The sequence below is a fragment of the Natator depressus genome, chromosome 3 (genome assembly GCF_965152275.1).
Source record: "Natator depressus isolate rNatDep1 chromosome 3, rNatDep2.hap1, whole genome shotgun sequence".
Classification (NCBI taxonomy): Eukaryota; Metazoa; Chordata; order Testudines; family Cheloniidae; genus Natator; species Natator depressus.
In genome coordinates this window covers 141293541-141312682 of record NC_134236.1, presented here as the reverse complement: position 1 = coordinate 141312682, position 19142 = coordinate 141293541, and the positions used below count along the sequence as shown (strand labels likewise).

At 44.6% G+C, this 19142-nt stretch overlaps 2 protein-coding genes across 11 annotated transcripts in view; both read left to right on the top strand.

Moving 5' to 3' along the window:
- CEP170 (centrosomal protein 170) overlaps positions 1–19142 on the top strand; it is a 190815-nt gene that overhangs the window by 9401 nt on the left and 162272 nt on the right. The window lies entirely within an intron of this gene.
- Positions 631–18993, top strand: LOC141984530 (uncharacterized). Its single transcript, XM_074947609.1, has 6 exons — positions 631–1213; positions 1793–2252; positions 9128–9230; positions 14003–14068; positions 14173–14289; positions 18784–18993. The coding sequence occupies exons 1-6, from the start codon at positions 631–633 to the stop codon at positions 18991–18993; spliced, it is 1539 nt and encodes a 512-aa protein (XP_074803710.1).

Below are 19142 nucleotides of genomic sequence, written 5' to 3'. Positions count from 1 at the left end.
TACAAGTGTAACTGAGGGAGAGCTGGATTATATTCCTGCTCATAATGTTCAGAATTGTTCATGATATTCCAACCACAGGTCCAAACTCTCCTTCAGTTACACTTGTAAAATTCCGTAGTTTCCAATGATGTTGTTCAGGTATAAATGAGGGTAGAATTTGGTCTTTAGAATTATTATTTTGGGATGATGTATAAGCCAGAATCATAATTAATGAGGCAGGATTTTAATGAGAAGGCATTCTCTTCTGTGTTCAGTTTAACTTCTGTTTGTCTAAGCCCTGGTCTACACTAGGACTTTAGGTCAAATTTAGCAGCATTAAATCGATGTAAACCTGCACCCGTCCACACGATGAAGCCCTTTATTTCGACTTAAAGGGCTCTTAAAATCGATTTCCTTACTCCACCCCTGACAAGTGGATTAGCGCTTAAATCGGCCTTGCCGGGTCGAATTTGGGGTACTGTGGACACAATTCGACGGTATTGGCCTCCGGGAGCTATCCCAGAGTGCTCCATTTTGACCGCTCTGGACAGCACTCTCAACTCAGATGCACTGGCCAGGTAGACAGGAAAAGAACCGCGAACTTTTGAATCTCATTTCCTGTTTGGCCAGCGTGGCAAGCTGCAGGTGACCATGCAGAGCTCATCAGCAGAGGTGACCATGATGGAGTCCCAGAATCGCAAAAGAGCTCCAGCATGGACCGAACGGGAGGTACGGGATCTGATCGCTGAATGGGGAGAGGAATCCGTGCTATCAGAACTCCGTTCCAGTTTTCGAAATGCCAAAACCTTTGTCAAGATCTCCCAGGGCATGAAGGACAGAGGCCATAACAGGAACCCGAAGCAGTGCCGCGTGAAACTGAAGGAGCTGAGGCAAGCCTACCAGAAAACCAGAGAGGCGAACGGCCGCTCCGGGTCAGAGCCCCAAACATGCCGCTTCTATGATGAGCTGCATGCCATTTTAGGGGGTTCAGCCACCACTACCCCAGCCGTGTTGTTTGACTCCTTCAATGGAGATGGAGGCAATACGGAAGCAGGTTTTGGGGACGAAGAAGATGATGATGAGGAGGAGGTTGTAGATAGCTCACAGCAAGCAAGCGGAGAAACCGGTTTTCCCGACAGCCAGGAACTGTTTCTCACCCTGGACCTGGAGCCAGTACCCCCTGAACCCACCCAAGGCTGCCTCCTGGACCCAGCAGGCAGAGAAGGGACCTCCGGTGAGTGTACCTTTTAAAATACTATACATGGTTTAAAAGCAAGCATGTGAAAGGATTACTTTGCCCTGGCATTCGCGGCTCTCCTGGATATACTCCCAAAGCCTTTGCAAAAGGTTTCTGGGGAGGGCAGACTTATTGCGTCCTTCATGGTAGGACACTTTACCACTCCAGGCCAGTAACACGTACTCAGGAATCATTGTACAACAAAGCATTGCAGTGTATGTTTGCTGGCGTTCAAGCAACATCCGTTCGTGTGTTATCCTCAGGAGAGTGAGATATAATCCATGGTCACCTGGTTGAAATAGGGTGCTTTTCTTCAGGGGACACTCAGAGGAGCCCATTCCTGCTGGGCTGTTTGCCTGCGGCAGAACAGAAATGTTCCCCGCTGTTAGCCACAGGGAGGGGGGAGGGTTGAGGGGGTAGCCATGCAGTGGGGGGAGGCAAAATGCGACCTTGTAACGACAGCACATGTGCTATGTATGTAATGTTAACAGCAAGGTTTACCCTGAAAGAGTGTAGCCAGTGTTTTATAAAATGTGTCTTTTTAAATACCGCTGTCCCTTTTCTTTTCTCCACCAGCTGCATGTGTTTCAATGATCACAGGATCTTCTCCTTCCCAGAGGCTAGTGAAGATTAGAAAGAAAAAAAAACGCACTCGAGATGAAATGTTCTCCGAGCTCATGCTGTCCTCCCACACTGACAGAGCACAGACGAATGCGTGGAGCCAAATAATGTCAGACTGCAGGAAAGCACAAAATGACCAGGAGGAGAGGTGGCGGGCTGAAGAGAGTAAGTGGCGGGCTGAAGAGAGTAAGTGGCGGGCTGAAGAGAGGGCTGAAGCTCGAATGTGGCGACAGCGTGATGAGAGGAGGCAGGATTCAATGCTGAGGCTGCTGGAGGACCAAACCAGTATGCTCCAGTGTATGGTTGAGCTGCAGCAAAGGCAGCTGGAGCACAGACTGCCACTACAGCCCCTGTGTAACCAACCGCCCTCCTCCCCAAGTTCCATAGCCTCCACACCCAGACGCCCAAGAACGCGGTGGGGTGGCCACCGGCCAACCAGCCACTCCACCACAGAGGATTGCCCAAAAAAAAGAAGGCTGTCATTCAATAAATTTTAAAGTTGTAAACTTTTGAAGTGCTGTGTGGCATTTTCCTTCCCTCCTCCACCACCCCTCCTGGGCTACCTTGGTAGTCATCCCCCTATTTGTGTGATGAATGAATAAAGAATGCATGAATGTGAAGCAACAATGATTTTATTGCCTCTGCAAGAGGTGATCAAAGGGAGGAGGGGAGGGTGGTTAGCTTACAAGGAAGTAGAGTGAACCAAGGGGCGGGGGGTTTCATGAAGGAGAAACAAACAGAACTTTCACACCGTAGCCTGGCCAGTCATGAAACTGGTTTTCAAAGCCTCTCTGATGCGTACCGCACCCTCCTGTGCTCTTCTAACTGCCCTGGTGTCTGGCTGAGCGTAACCAGCAGCCAGGCGATTTGCCTCAACCTCCCACCCCGCCATAAACGTCTCCCCCTTACTCTCTCAGATATTGTGGAGCACACAGCAAGCAGTAATAACAGTGGGAATATTGGTTTCGCTGAGGTCTAAGCGAGTCAGTAAACTGCGCCAGCGCGCCTTTAAACGTCCAAATGCACATTCTACCACCATTCTGCACTTGCTCAGCCTGTAGTTGAACAGCTCCTGACTGCTGTCCAGGCTGCCTGTGTACGGCTTCATGAGCCATGGCATTAAGGGGTAGGCTGGGTCCCCAAGGATACATATAGGCATTACAACATCACCAACAGTTATTTTCTGGTCTGGGAATAAAGTCCCTTCCTGCAGCTTTTGAAACAGACCAGAGTTCCTGAAGATGCGAGCGTCATGTACCTTTCCCGGCCATCCCACGTTGATGTTGGTGAAACGTCCCTTGTGATCCACCAGAGCTTGCAGCACTATTGAAAAGTACCCCTTGCGGTTTATGTACTCGCCGGCTTGGTGCTCCGGTGCCAAGATAGGGATATGGGTTCCGTCTATGGCCCCACCACAGTTAGGGAATCCCATTGCAGCAAAGCCATCCACTATGACCTGCACATTTCCCAAGGTCACTACCCTTGATATCAGCAGATCTTTGATTGCGTGGGCTACTTGCATCACAGCAGCCCCCACAGTAGATTTGCCCACTCCAAATTGATTCCCAACTGACCGGTAGCTGTCTGGCGTTGCAAGCTTCCACAGGGCTATCGCCACTCGCTTCTCAACTGTGAGGGCTGCTCTCATCTTGGTATTCATGCGCTTCAGGGCAGGGGAAAGCAAGTCACAAAGTTCCATGAAAGTGCCCTTACGCATGCGAAAGTTTCGCAGCCACTGGGAATCGTCCCAGACCTGCAACACTATGCGGTCCCACCAGTCTGTACTTGTTTCCCGAGCCCAGAATCGGCGTTCCACAGCATGAACCTGCCCCATTAGCACCATTATGCATGCATTGGCAGGGCCCATGCTTTCAGAGAAATCTGTGTCCATGTCCTGATCACTCACGTGACCGCGCTGACGTCGCCTCCTCGCCCGGTATCGCTTTGCCAGGTTCTGGTGCTGCATATACTGCTGGATAATGCGTGTGGTGTTTAATGTGCTCCTAATTGCCAAAGTGAGCTGAGCGGACTCCATGCTTGCCTTGGTATGGCGTCCGCACAGAAAAAAGGCGCGGAATGATTGTCTGCCGTTGCTCTGACGGAGGGAGGGGCGACTGACGACACGGCTTACAGGGTTGGCTTCAGGAGGCTAAAATCCACAAAGGGGGTGGCTTTACATCAAGGAGTAGTTCAGGCAGGACTTCACGGAGGGTTCCAATAAGAAATGGTGCACCTAAGTTATTGTTCTTATTGGAACAAGAAGGTTAGCCTGGCCTCTGATTGATACATGGCTAGATCTACCTCGCAGCACCTTCTCTGTGAGTGACTGCAGTGTGACCTAGAGGAATGAGTCCCCTAGACAGGGGAGGAGGCAAATGAGTACAAAACAAATCTGGTCTATTTCTTGTTTTGATCCACTCCATCTATCTTTTACATCTTTGGCTGGCAGCAGACGGTGCAGAAGGACTGCAAGCCATCCACATCTCATGGCTGCTCGGCAGAAGATGTTACAGTACGACTGCTAGCCATCGTCATATGTTGCCTGCCCGGCAGAAGATGGCACAGTACGATTGCTAGCCATCGTCATCTGTTGCCTGCCCGGCAGAAGATGGTACAATACGATTGCTAGCCATCGTCATCTCTTGCCTGCCCGGCAGAAGATGGTACAATACGACTGCTAGCAATCCGTATTGCCTGCCTGCTCACCATTAGACGGTTCAATACGACTGACTGCAGGACTAAAGAGAATGACCTGGTCAAGTCACCAAAAATTTAGTCCCTGCGCCCATGTCTGCCAAGGCGCTCCCAGCCGACGTGGCCAGGAGCACCTCGGACATGACGAGGACGGCTACCAGTCATACTGCACCGTCTGCTGCCAGAAGGCAATGGGTTGCTGCTACTGTGTAGCAATGCCGTACCGCGTCTGCCAGCACCCAGGAGACATACGGTGACGGTTACCTGAGCGGGCTCCATGCTTGCGGTGGTATGGCGTCCGCACAGGTAACTCAGGAAAAAAGGCGCGAAACGATTGTCTGCCCTTGCCTTCACAGAGGGAGGGAGGGAACGGGGGCCGGACAATATGTACCCAGAACCACCCGCGACAATGTTTTAGCCCAATCAGAGTGCTCCATTGGGCTGCTCTGGACAGCACTCTCAACTCAGATGCACGATTGTTTGCCGTTGCTCTGACGCAGGGAGGGGCGACTGAGGACACGGCTTACAGGGTTGACTTCACGGAGGGTTCCAATAAGAAATGGTGCACCTAAGTTATTGTTCTTATTGGAACAAGGAGGTTAGCCTGGCCTCTGATTGATACATGGCTAGATCTACCTCGCTGCACCTTCTCTGTGAGTGACTGCAGTGTGACCTAGAGGAATGATTCCCCTAGACAGGGGAGGAGGCAAATGAGTACAAAACAAATCTGGTCTATTTCTTGTTTTGATCCACTCCATCTATCTTTTACATCTTTGGCTGGCAGCAGACGGTGCAGAAGGACATATTGCCTGCCTGCTCACCATAAGACGGTTCAATAGGACTGACTGCCGGACTAAAGAGAATGACCTGGTCAAGTCACTAAAAATTTAGTCCCTGCGCCCATGTCTGCCCAGGCGCTCCTGATCGACCTCACACAGGCGACCAGGAGTACTTCGGACATGACGAGGACGGCTACCAGTCGTATTGTACCGTCTGCTGCCACAAGGCAATGGGTTGCTGCTACTGTGTAGCAATGCCGTGCCGCGTCTGCCAGCACCCAGGAGACATACGGTGACGGTTACCTGAGCGGGCTCCATGCTTGCGGTGGTATGGCGTCCGCACAGGTAACTCAGGAAAAAAGGCGCGAAACAATTGTCTGCCCTTGCTTTCACGGAGGGAGGGAGGGAAGGGGGGGACTGACTATATGTACCCAGAACCACCTGCGACAATGTTTCAGCCCCATCAGGCATTGGGATCTCAACCCAGAATTCCAATGGGCAGCGGAGACTGCGGGAACTGTGGGATAGCTACCCACAGTGCAACGCTCCGGAAGTCGACTCTAGCCTCGGTACTGTGGAAGCACTCCACCGAGTTAATGCACTTAATGCACTTCTGTGGGGACACACGCACTCGAATATATAAAACCGATTTCTAAAAAACCGACTTCTATAAATTCGACCTTATTCCGTAGTGTAGACATACCCTAAATGTTAAAGCTGTCAATGATAGACATAAAAAAGTGAAATGTTGTTACATAATTTGTTGGGAAATAGTCAACATGATTTTTGTGAAGGGAAATCATGCCTCACCAATCTACTAGAATTCTTTGAGGGGGTCAACAAGCATGCAGACAAAGGAGATCCAGTGGATATAGTGTATTTAGATTTTCAGAAAGCCTTTGACAAGGTCCCTCGCCAAAGGCTCTTAAGCAAAATAAGCAGTCATGGGATAAGAGGGAAGGTTCTCTCATGGATTGGTAACTGGTTAAAAGATAGGAAACAAAGGGTAGGAATAAATGGTCACTTTTCAGAATGGAGAGAGGTAAATAATGGTGTCCCCCAGGAATCTGTACTGGGCCCAGTCCTGTTTAACATATTCATAAGCAATCTGGAAAAAGGGGTAAACAGTGAGGTGGCAACATTTGCAGATGATACAAAACTACTCAAGATAGTTAAGTCCCACGCAGACTGCGAAGAGCTACAAAAGGATCTCACAAAACTGAGTGACTGGGCAACAAAATGGTAGATGAAATTTAATGTTGATAAATGCAAAGTAATGCACATTGGAAAACATAGTCCTAACTATACATATACAATGATGGGGTCTAAATTTAGCTGTTATCACTCAAGAAAGAGCTCTTGGAGTCCTTGTGGATAGTTCTCTGAAATCATGCACTCAATGTGCAGCGGCTTTCAAAAAAGCGAACAGAATGTTGGGAATCATCCAGAAAGGGATAATTAATAAGACAGAAAATATCATATTGCCTCTATATAAATCCATGGTACACCCGCACCTTGAATACTGCATGAAGATATGGTTGCCCCATCTCAAAAAAGATATATTGGAATTGGAAAAGGTTCAGAAAAGGGCAACAAAAATGATTAGGGTTATAGAACGGCTTCCATATGAGGAGAGATTAATAAGACTGGGACTTTTCAGCTTGGAAAAGAGGCGACAAAGGGGGGATATGATAGAGATCTATAAAATCATGAGTGGTATAGAGAAAGTAAATAAGGAAGTGTTATTTACTCCTTCTCATAATACAAGAACAAGGGGCCACCAAATGAAATTAATAGGTAGCAGGTTTAAAACAAACACAAGAAAGTATTTTTTCACGCAACGTACTGTCAGCCTCTGGAGCTCCTTGCCAGAGGGTGTTGTGAAGGCCAATACTATAACGGGGTTCAAAAGAGAGCTAGATAGATTCATGGAAGATAGGTCTGTCAATGGCTGTTAGCCAGGAATGGTGTCCCTAGCCTCTGTTTGCCAGAAGCTGGGATTGGGTGACAGGGCATGGATCACTTGATGATAACCTGTCTGTTCATTCCCTTTGGGGCACCCAGCATTGGCCACTGTCAGAGGACAGGATACTGGGCTTGGTGGACCTTTGGTCTGACCCAGTATGGCCGTTCTTATGTTTCAGTTGTTCATTTGAATATTTTCATAGTCAGTACTTTTTATTTGTAATAAAATAACCTTTAAAATATTGCATTGTAATTATTTTGCTAGACCATACTGCAGATAATTAGGTAATTAATTTATTATGGTTACATTTTGCATTGAGTTGCACCTGTTTCTGATTGACTTACAGCCAATAAATTTCAGTGAGGTTGAATTTGTCCTGGAGCATTAAAACCTGTGTATGACATTCTCCAGGTTACAGTCTGGACTACTGGACAGCTGTGTCCCCTCAGCTCTCTAATTGGGTGCTTTTTACACTGTTTTGCAGTGAGAATGACTCGTCTGTTTAGACATAGTCTCTAGCATGCAAAATTGCGACCAGCTGAATTATATGAGTACTTCTGGCCAGCCACTCCTGAATTCTATTGCAGAGTGACACCAGCAAATTCCCAGTCCCAGACTTGTCCCCAGAAATGTGCAGCTTGTACTACCCAGTTCTTTTCTTCTGTGCAGTACAAGGTCAAAGAAAGTCCATTTCATTAATAGAAAACAATAAGCACAAAGCCTGTTATCTCGAATGGAGTTTCCCCAAACACTTTTAAGTGAACTAAAGAAAAAAGATTTTTCTCACCACATGCTCACAGCAGTGTGGCTGGATGTGTCACCCAGAACTACTCGCCCGGTTCAATGATGCTGCTTTTGTCTTTCCAAATGTTGATGCCGTGAGTAGAGAGACTTCATTTGTGTCCTCTGTTCCTCATTTTAATATCTTTCCCTCCTCTCTGAGAATCATCTCCAGCTGGGGTTCAGGTGACAGCAAGTCAGTCTGCCAAGATGTAAATTTTTTGCTCATACCCTTCTTCCGGCCAAAGAATGGCCACTTAACCCTGTAATAGTCCACTTGATTATGTTGATGCCTGGCTGTGCTGGCTGGCTTTTTTGTCTCTGAGGAACTGGTTTGGGCTGCTTTTCTAAACAGCAGTGTTTTACAGTAGAATCTTAAGTTTACATACAATGTTGCTACACACACTTTACCAGGACAATAACGTTCAGTAGACTGAGTTTTCAAATGATACCTCACAAGGCATACTTTGTATAGAATTTATCATAGTCTTGTAAAAGTGATGAACATAAGGCTGCAGTCTGTCACACTGTGTATATAAGATTTTATTTAAAATATTATTGTTAAGATTAAAGTTTTTATTACGTATGGCGTTGCAGTTTCTGTAGTAAGTACTAGCCAACCAACTTCTTAATTCAACTTGCAATCTCTTGTAAATCTCTCAGTCCAAACATTCTACAAGAAATCCTATACACAGTGTTTTCTGTTGAATCCTACTTTGAGAAATGAAGTTGCATGCCAAGTTTGGATACTAGATATAGGCACTATGTGGTATTTCAAACTAAGATAGACATTCTTCAAGTCTTAAAATGAAGATGGGAGAAGCACGACAGACACGGCTGTTTAAAATAATAATATAAATAAATTATGCTGATTTTATATTATTATTTTATATTTATATCTTCTAGCATTTAGCTGTCTAAGGCTAGGGTTCCTAACTTGGAGGGGTGCCAGCTAAAGAAAGGTGCCTGCCTTTGGTCTGTTCTGTAGCATGGTTGCTGGGGGGCGTGCACTTCTCTGTTTCTTTAGGTGGAGTTACACAACTCTGTTCCCTTTGATCTTGGTTGTACCAGGCAAGCTGCAGGGAGCAGTGGTGCGCAATACTGGTGTGGGGAGGGCGAGAACACGACTGGGAAAACCTTTCTCCCACAACCTGAGGCTTGGGAGACAACCAAGGTAATGTGGTATCCAAAGTAAGAATAAAAAATAGAAAGATAGACCAGCAAAAAAGAAACTGCATGTATAAGAAATAAGAGAAGGAAAAAGACAGCAGATATACAGAGTGTCCAGAAGACACGTGAGATGCAGCTAATGTGTATGATAGCTTGAAATAAGTGGGGGCCATAGTAGTGGTCAGGCAAGCACGGGGCAGAATCAGCCCAAAACTTCTGGGGAACCACAGAGCTAGAGTGGTAGTTGAAATAAGAGAAGATTAAACTCGTACAGATACAGACAGACATCATCTTCCTTTCCAAATGCAAACAGATGGACATCATACCAAAAGGACTGAAGGTAAAAAATCCATTACAATCTACATACCACACAGATTATGCTGGCAGCTTGTGCCACATACTCTCAAAGAAACTGCGGAACCACCTGATCAGCATCCTCTACAGCAAACAGGGAAAGATTAAGGATGAGCTCTCAAAACTGGATACTCTCGTAAAAAAACAACCTTCCGCACAAGCTTCCTCGTGGCTGGCCTTTACAAAAACTAGACAAGCCATTTACAACACACACTTTGCTTCTCTACAAAAGAAAAAGGACACTAAACTATCTAAACTACTACATGCCATAAGGGGCCACAACAGTGGTTCCCTTAACCCACCCAGCAATATTGTTAATCTAGCCAACTATACTCTTAGCCCAGCAGAAGAATCTTCCTATCTCGGGGCCTCTCCTTCTGCCCCTCCACCCCCACGAACGTGATACAGTTCTGTGGTGACCTGGAATCCTATTTTCGATGTCTCGGACTCAAGAAATATTTCCAACACACCTCTGAACAACATACTAACCCACAGAGACTTTCCTACCAAGACTACAAAAAGAAGGATTCTGGGTGGACTTCTCCTGAAGGTCGAAACAACAGACTGGACTTCTACATAGAGTGCTTCCGCCGACGTGCACGGGCTGAAATTGTGGAAAAGCAACATCACTTGTCCCAGAACCTCAGCCGTGCAGAACACAATGCCATCCAGAGCCTCAGAAACAACTCTGACATCATAATCAAAAAGGCTGACAAAGGAGGTGCTGTCGTCGTCATGAACAGGTCAGAATATGAACAAGAGGCTGTTAGGCAGCTCTCCAACACCACTTTCTACAAGCCATTACCCTCTGATCCCACTGAGGGTTACCAAAAGAAACTACACTATCTGCTCAAGAAACTCCCTGAAAAACCACAAGAACAAATCTACACAGACACACCCCTGGAACCCCGACCTGGGGTATTCTATCTACTACCCAAGATCCATAAACCTGGAAATCCTGGACGCCCCATCATCTCAGGCATTGGCACCCTGACAGCAGGATTGTCTGGCTATGTAGACTCCCTCCTCAGGCCCTACGCTACCAGCACTCCCAGCTATCTTCGAGACACCACTGGCTTCCTGAGGAAACTACAATCCATCGGTGATCTTCCTGAAAACACCATCCTAGCCACTGTGGATGTAGAAGCCCTCTACACCAACATTCCACACAAAGATGGACTACAAGCCGTCAGGAACAGTATCCCTGATAATGTCACGACAAACCTGGTGGCTGAACTTCGTGACTTTGTCCTCACCCATAACTATTTCACATTTGGGGACAATGTATACCTTCAAATCAGCGGCACTGCTATGGGTACCCGCATGGCCCCACAGTATGCCAACATTTTTATGGCTGACTTAGAACAATGCTTCCTCAGCTCTTGTCCCCTGATACCCCTACTCTACTTGCGCTACACTGATGACATCATCATCTGGACCCATGGAAAAGAAGCCCTTGAGGAATTCCACCATGATTTCAACAATTTCCATCCCACCTTCAACCTCAGCCTGGACCAGTCCCACAAGAGATCCACTTCCTGGACACTACAGTGCTAATAAGCGATGGTCACATAAACACCACCCTTTACCAGAAACCTACTGACCGCTATGCTTACCTACATGCCTCCAGTTTTCAATCCAGACCACACCACACGATCTATTGTCTACAGCCAAGCTCTACAATACAACCGCATTTGCTCCAACCCCTCAGACAGAGACAAACACCTACAAGATCTCTATCAAGCGTTCTTACAACTACAGTACCCACCTGCTGAAGTGAAGAAACAGATTGACAGAGCCAGAAGAGTACCCAGAAGTCACCTACTACAGGACAGGCCCAACAAAGAAAATAACAGAACGCCACTAGCCATCACCTTCAGCCCCCAACTAAACCTCTCCAACGCATCATCAAGGATCTACAACCTATCCTGAAGGACGACCCATCACTCTCATAGATCTTGGGAGACAGGCCTGTCCTTGCTTACAGACGGCCCCCCAACCTGAAGCAAATACTCACCAGCAACCACACACCACACAACAAAAACACTAATCCTGGAAGCTATCCTTGCAACCAAGTCCGTTGCCAATTGTGTCCACATTTCTATTCAGGGGACACCATCATAGGACCTAATCACATCAGCCACACTATCAGAGGCTCGTTCACCTGCGCATCTACCAATGTGATATATGCCATCATGTGCCAGCAATGCCCCTCTGTCATGTACATTGGGCAAACTGGACAGTCTCTACATAAAAGAATAAATGGACACAAATCAGACGTCAAGAACGATAACGTTCAAAAACCAGTCGGAGAACACTTCAATCTCTTTGGTCACTCGATTACAGACCTAAAAGTTGCAATTCTTCAACAAAAACACTTTGAAAACAGACTCCAACGAGAGACTGCTGAATTGGAATTAATTTGCAAACTGGATACACTTGAACTTAGGCTTGAATAAAGACTGGGAGTGGATGTGTCATTACACAAAAGTAAAACTATTTCCCCTTGTTTATTTCCCCTCCTATTGTTCTTGTCAACTGCTGGAAATGGCCCACCTTGATTATCATTACAAAAGGTTCTCCCGCCCCCCCCCCCCCCCACTCTCCTGCTGGTAATAGCTCACCTTTCCTGATCACTCTGGTTAGTGTGTATGGTAACACCCCTTGTTTCATGTTCTCTGTGTATGTAAAAATCTCCCCACTATATTTTCCACTGTATGCATCCGGTGAAGTGAGCTGTAGCTCACGAAAGCTTATGTTCTAATAAATTGGTTAGTCTCTAAGGTGCCACAAGTACTCCTTTTTCTTTTTACGGATACAGACTCACACGGCTGCTACTCTGAAACCTTTCATTTTCTGTCATTTCCATTCTACATGTTCAGTTGGCTTGGGGTGGAAATATTTGCAGTCTGAAAAGTCCCTTATTTTCCTTTTAAAAAATTCTCGTCACTTTCTTGGACATCAGAATAACAAAGGCTATTGGTATCAATTGCATTTATATTTTTGCACTTATTTTAAAGAAAAGTGTCTGTTTTTAAATTTAGCATAATTCACCTGGCTTTTCACAAGTGTTGAGCCCCCCTCAAATCTCTCTGATATCAGCGGAAGCTACGGATGCACAGCATCTTTGCAAATCAGACATTTCGTGCTTCCACCTATAAGTCTCGTTTGTTGTACTCGGCTAAATCATCAGAGATATGGAGGAAGGAGAGGGGGAAAAGATGGGAAGTGTGATGATAGGGCATAGAGCAGGAGACTGATGATAGCTAAGCTACCAAATAAAATTTGTGACACAGCAAATATATTTTCTAGTTATTTATCTAGTGTAGCTTTAACTATTTCATGCTGTAAGCCTGCTATTAACCTCTAATATGTTAAGTTCTCAAGCTTTTCACCCTCATCTTTTCTGGAAGGGAGGTTGTCAATTTGACATCTAGTCAATTTCAAGCAAGGAGCTAAAAGTAGTTTTAGGTATTATGCCTGTCTCTTGAGTGTATGTCGAATTTGTTTTTGTTTTTACAATCTGACTCTCTTATTAAAAAAAAAAAAAGTTTCTTTCCTCAATTGCTCTGAAAGACCTGCACAAACAATGTAGAAACTGACTGGAACAGCGAAAATGATTATCCATAGGGTGCTGTCAAATGCACAAAGTAAGGGAACTAGAAAAAATAAAGATATTTCTGGTTTAAAAAAATCTATTGCAATGATGGTAATCTTATATATTATATTTAGGGCTGCAGGTTTGTCATAGCAGGGGAAAAAGGCATGTGTAGCATGGCTTTCTCATTTGTCCATGACTTTCATGTGTCCACAAGTCACCCTGCAAAGGTAGCTAATGTCCCACACGGTTGGGCCTAGCTCCATACTCTGTGGCTCTTCAGAAGTTAATATGCGGCTCCTTGCATAGGCACCGACTTTGGGGCTGGAGCTACAGGTGCCAACTTTCCAGCGTGCCAAGGGGTGCTCACTGCTCAACCCCTGGCTGTGCCACAGGCCCTGCCCCTTCCCGCCCCCTCCCCTAAGCCTGCCATGCCCTCGCCCCCCCCCCCCCCCCCCCGAGCCTCCTGCATGCCACGAAACAGCTGATCGGGGGGTGGGGGAGCTAATGGGGAGCTGCTGATGTATTACTGTGGCTCTTTGGCAACGTACATTGGTAAATTCTGGCTCCTTCTCTGGCTCAGGTTGGCCACCCCTGCTCTTGGCTTTGCGACCTGGCACACTGTATTGCAATGCTGCTCAGGTTTGGCCTCTGTCATGATGGGGAGAAGGAAAGAGGAGGGTCAAACCTGAGTGGTGGTGTGACCCTGCACTCCATATGGCAAAGCTCAGAGCAGGATGTCGGGCCCAGCCCCACCAGACACAAACTGCAGCAGCTGCACAAAACATGGATATACATGTAAATCACATAATTCAACTTCTCAGGTGTCACTTCATTCTCCTGTTTGGATTATGGAAACAGAGGAAGAATGGAATTCTAGTGATGAGGAGGTACTGATCCACCAGGAACATTCACATCGTTCTTCTTCCTTTCACATGACAAAACTGTCTCATCCACTGTGCCTGTGACAATTAATTAAAAAAAACCTTTTCAGGAATTACTGAAGTGCATGACAGAGACACTGGAAGTACCATTAGAAATGGTACAGGAAAAGATGTACAAATTATTTGATATTTTACAACCACCATCTCAAAGTAGAGTTGCTCTTCCTGTAAGTGAACAAGCTAAAGATCTTTGGGCTACCCCTGCCTCAGTTTCAGCAATTTCACAATGTGCTGTTGGGAGATAGTCCGTGCTGTCCAAAGGTTTTGAGCATTTTTATATTCATCCAGCTCCATCTTCACTGGCTGTTACCACTGCAAATGAAAAGTCGAAACAATTGGGAAAGTCAGCTCCCACACAAAAAGAACCAAAGAGACTAGACAGTTTTGGAAGGAAAGTTTATTCATGAGCTTGTCTACAGGTTAGGTTAGCTAATTATTCATAGATTCCAAGACCAGAAGGGACCATTGTAATTGTCTGGTCTGACTACCTGTGTTGCATAGGCCATAGAATTTCCCCAAAGTAATTCCTAGAGCATATCTTTTAGAAAAACATCCAGTCTTGATTTTAAAGTTGCCAGTGATGGAGAATCTACCAAAATCCTTATTAATAAATTGTTCCAGTGGTTAATTACTCTCCCATTACAAATGTATGTCTTATTTCCAATCTGAATTTGTCTAGCTTCAATTTCCAGCCATTGGATCATGTTATACCTTTCTCTGCTAGATTGAGTTATACTGATTGCTTCACTTGGCTTTGCCAGTTCTGGTTCTTTGATCTCCTGATATTGTTCAGCCACCATTTTATCATGCTTCTGTTTCAGAACAACATGATATCACAGAATTACAGCTTAGCCAAATCCAGTATCGCTACTGATCTTTTAGCCTGGTTTTGATCTCATGTAAAATGTCTGAAAACATTTGTGGGCAACTGGAGGAGAAATTATCATAGCCAATACAGATTATGGCATACTAATCTCATTTACCTGTTTTGACACAGTACTCCTGGGGGCATTCTGCGTCAAAAAATTAAAAATTCTACACACAATATTTTTAAATTCTGCAAATTTTACTTTGTCAAAATAACTACTTAAACACACCAGTTTCAATCATTTTGGTAATTTATTTCAAAATACCTATCAGCAGTATGTCTGCAACAATATAGACATACACAAAAATTCACCCAGAAGTAAAGAGTTAAAAGAAACTCCGATGACGACCTAGTTCCTGTTTCACTGTCCCTCCCCTTCCCTTCCCCCCTGAACCGGGGGAGGGGCAGACACCCATAACTCCTCTCCCCGCAGAGCCCAGCCATAGGGCCCCCCCAGCCGAGATATTCGCACCCCCCCTCCAGAGCCCAGCTGTGGGACCCATCTTGCCCAGACACCCACCCCTTCCCCCGCAGAGCCCAGGGATCCAGAGGGATAAACAGCCTGATGCTCAGTCCCAGGCTTGCACGGTTTCCTGTGCGCTGTCCACTCCTTCCCTCAGGGGATGCTGGGAACAGCAGCTGCCAGAAACCCTCTAGCTCCCTTCCCCGAGCAGTGTTTTCTTTGTGTGAGCTGGGTTTTGCCAGGTCCAGCGGCCCCTAATGGCAGCTAGCAGCATTGCAGCCCATTTCTGTGTGGGAAAGGAAATTCTGCACACACAGCGTTAATTTCTGCAAAATTCTGCATTGCACAGTGGCACAGAATTCCCCCAGTAGTAACACAGTCCCCTTTTTGACACAGTAACAGACTAAGTGGAGAAAGGGAATTAAGCAGATAAAACATATGTATATTGTAGCAAGATATTGATCAGACTGCCGCAAAATTAATTTAGAAATGGAGATAAACTTCCTGGATTCCACTTAATTATTTATACGAACAAACATTTGTTTTACAGATCGGAAACAAAGTTATTAATAATGTTACATCTTTGTCTATAATGGGTACAGTATGAAGATCCAGTTTTATTCTATGTATTCTTGATCTTGATATGAGCTAGGATCTTGCCAGTATATGGGAAATACATCAAAGAAATGGTAGTGAACATGTCTGTCAAGAGCAATATAGAATGACCAAAGTGTACGTGTCTAAAATGACTACATAGATATAAAATAAGGGAGTTTTTGCTATGAGCTCAAAAGTAAAAATGAATGTTTGGTGGGAGAGGGGTGTCTTGTAAAACAACCATGTCATTATTTATGAGACTGTTCAATGATGGAAAAGAAATAGTAGCTCAGCTAGTCCACCAGTGCCATTGCAGAATCATTAGCTACCGCAAATTTGCTATTTTAACAAGGTAAAGTTTTGAGCCTCCAATGCAATATATACAATGTAGTTGTAATTATATATATATTTAACATAGGGCTTTCTTCACTTGTGCTTGGAACAAATATCTTGTATAGTTAAAAAAAAAAAATTACATCTGTGGACTTGGCTGTTACAATTAACTGTAAAAAGTTCCAAATTATTCCATAAGGGGCATAGTAGAAGACTTTTTTTTTTTTAAGTCCACCTTGTGCTGAACCTGCCAATAGGTCTCCTCTTATAAGCAAATAGTTTTAATTTTATACACTTTTCAGATGATAGTGTTATGTCAGTGGCTGGACTTTGATGAAGCCTACACCAGCAGCTGTCCTTATTCACTTCTCCTGCTGCTTCCAAAATGTACAAATCATGTATTCTACTGTCAAGGGGTAGAAATTCTTCAAAGCATTTCCCCTTTCTGCCCAGCATCACTGATTGTGAAAGATGCATCTCAGTATCTGAATTACCCACCATCTTTGACTCTAGCAGTAGAATGTGTCAAATTACATAATATCTCAGTAGTTAAAATATTTGGTATGTAATTATTCAGTTTGTGATTATCAACTTGAGTACATCATCATATCCATGGTGAAGGAGACCTACGCGCATAAGCCTCATTGTATACAGGTGTTTCAAAAGGCCACAACTGCTAGGTTTATAACCTGGAGTCATTGGATGTACATATGCACCATTCAGAAAATCCCATATAATCCCCAGTTAACTCTACCACAGTAAAAGCTTGAGGGCAGAATGAGTCAGTCAGTTCAGATGCTTGCTTTTGCTCAGGCTATTTTAGTATTACAAAATCTCTGGTGCATCAAATAAATTGAATGTGCTGAACAGATGACTGCACTACAAACTGCAATATGACACTAGTTATAGCACAGCCTATTTTTTCAGCACAACCTTTCAATTGGCAGTGTCACTAGAAAGCCAGATGTTTGTCTTCAGTAAAAAAGTTAACTCCACCTTCATTGGTAGAACTAGAAAATACAGGGATAAAAATACAGAAGAGAGTACAATATTTTGGGGGTAAAAATAATTCACTTTACGGTAGTCAGGGAATCAGTCTTGACTATTTGTCTTGACTGTCTTACAGAAATAGAAACTAAAGCTAAAATTTACATTTTAGCTAGGAGAACAAGCCAACTAATAAAAAGCCAAGGCTCTGAATAGTCAGTACAGTGACCTGAGGTCTGCGATCACTGACATCTCGAGGGCCCCAAGATGCTCACTCCCCGATGATCACCATGGTGCATAGATGCTGATGTGCACAAGCAGAAAGGTAGAGCACCAGTGGTGCAAAAGGCATCCTGAATCCATCAGCCAGCAGCACAAACAACTCTTACAAGATTGTCACTGTAGTAAAGGAAGCAAAATGATCTTTCTGTACCCCACCACAATCAGTGCAGCAATATCATAGCCACCAGAACTATTTTACATAGTGAACCATGTGATTAACCTCCTTTGCATAGCCGAAAACATCAGACACATGCATTAATTACTGTCAGGAGCTATCAGAACACTATGCTGATGACTGACTAGTTAGAGTATTGCAGAGAGGTTCTACAAAGATCCCATCAGCACTGGGTACATCAACATGTTTTTGCATAGCCATTTTTGCACAGATGAATTTAAATGAAAGATTCTCAATGGAAGTCAAGAGGATTAGACCTATTCTACAAAATGTCTATTTAGCATTGTCATTTGAAGTGGATACTTCTCAACTTCTTGAGTTTTGCAACAGTGATTGTGGCAGCTAACATAGTTTCAAAAAGACATCTGTCATTTGACATACTGCATCCTAAAAGAGAGAATCTGTAATGTCACTGAAACAACTGAAAAGGAACTTTAGGGCCTAGTAAAGACCAAGACAGTCTTTTCATAGCTTAATTTCTTCTAGATACCATATGAGAGCTACAGCAAAAGATGGTCGAGACAAAAGAGAGGAAGGACAGGACAGCAAAATGTATCATTCTGACTCCTTCCCTTCAACACCTTCCCCATCCATCACTGAAACACTCCTCTGGAGAAGATCTTGGCTTGTTATAAAATAATGTTGTAACTGTTGGTCAAGTGGATAAATAATTTAGGCAAGATATTTAGTAGAAAAAGATTATTTCCCAGAACCCCAGGAACCACACCCATACAAGTCTTCAGCTCAGATTCATTTGTGTATCACTTCTTAAGGGCAGGGGCTAATGACCAGTTCCTGAACAAGAGAGACTTTGTGGTGTAGATCGTATTCTTTACAGTACCTAAAAAGATCTCTTCAGCGCAGGACCTAAAATTGCTCCAAGAATTTCAGATTCAAGATGGAAGCACTGCACTAAAGCATCTTTTCCATATTCTTCTCACACCCTCTCATTTAAGGTTCCTGAGGTTCAGTTGCCAAATGCTGCACTACAAAACAAGGCTCACCCTTCTGATCTTTTGACATCTCTGAAGACCTACACCAAGATAAGGATTATCTCCACGGGATTTTTAAGGGAAAAGGGTACTCGTATCAATCCATTTTTCTATGAAATACTTACTATGGTTCTTGTGGGGAAGAGCACAGCCCAAGACACCAAAGGGATCTAATTTCATTCACCACTGTGTAATTCCAGTTTTATGTTTGTATAGTTCCATTTAAATGAATCAGTGTGACCCCAAATCAACTATGTAATTTCTGCAGGGCAATGATTACATTTTATACCAAGACAGGATGACTTAGTGCCCAGTCAGGTAAT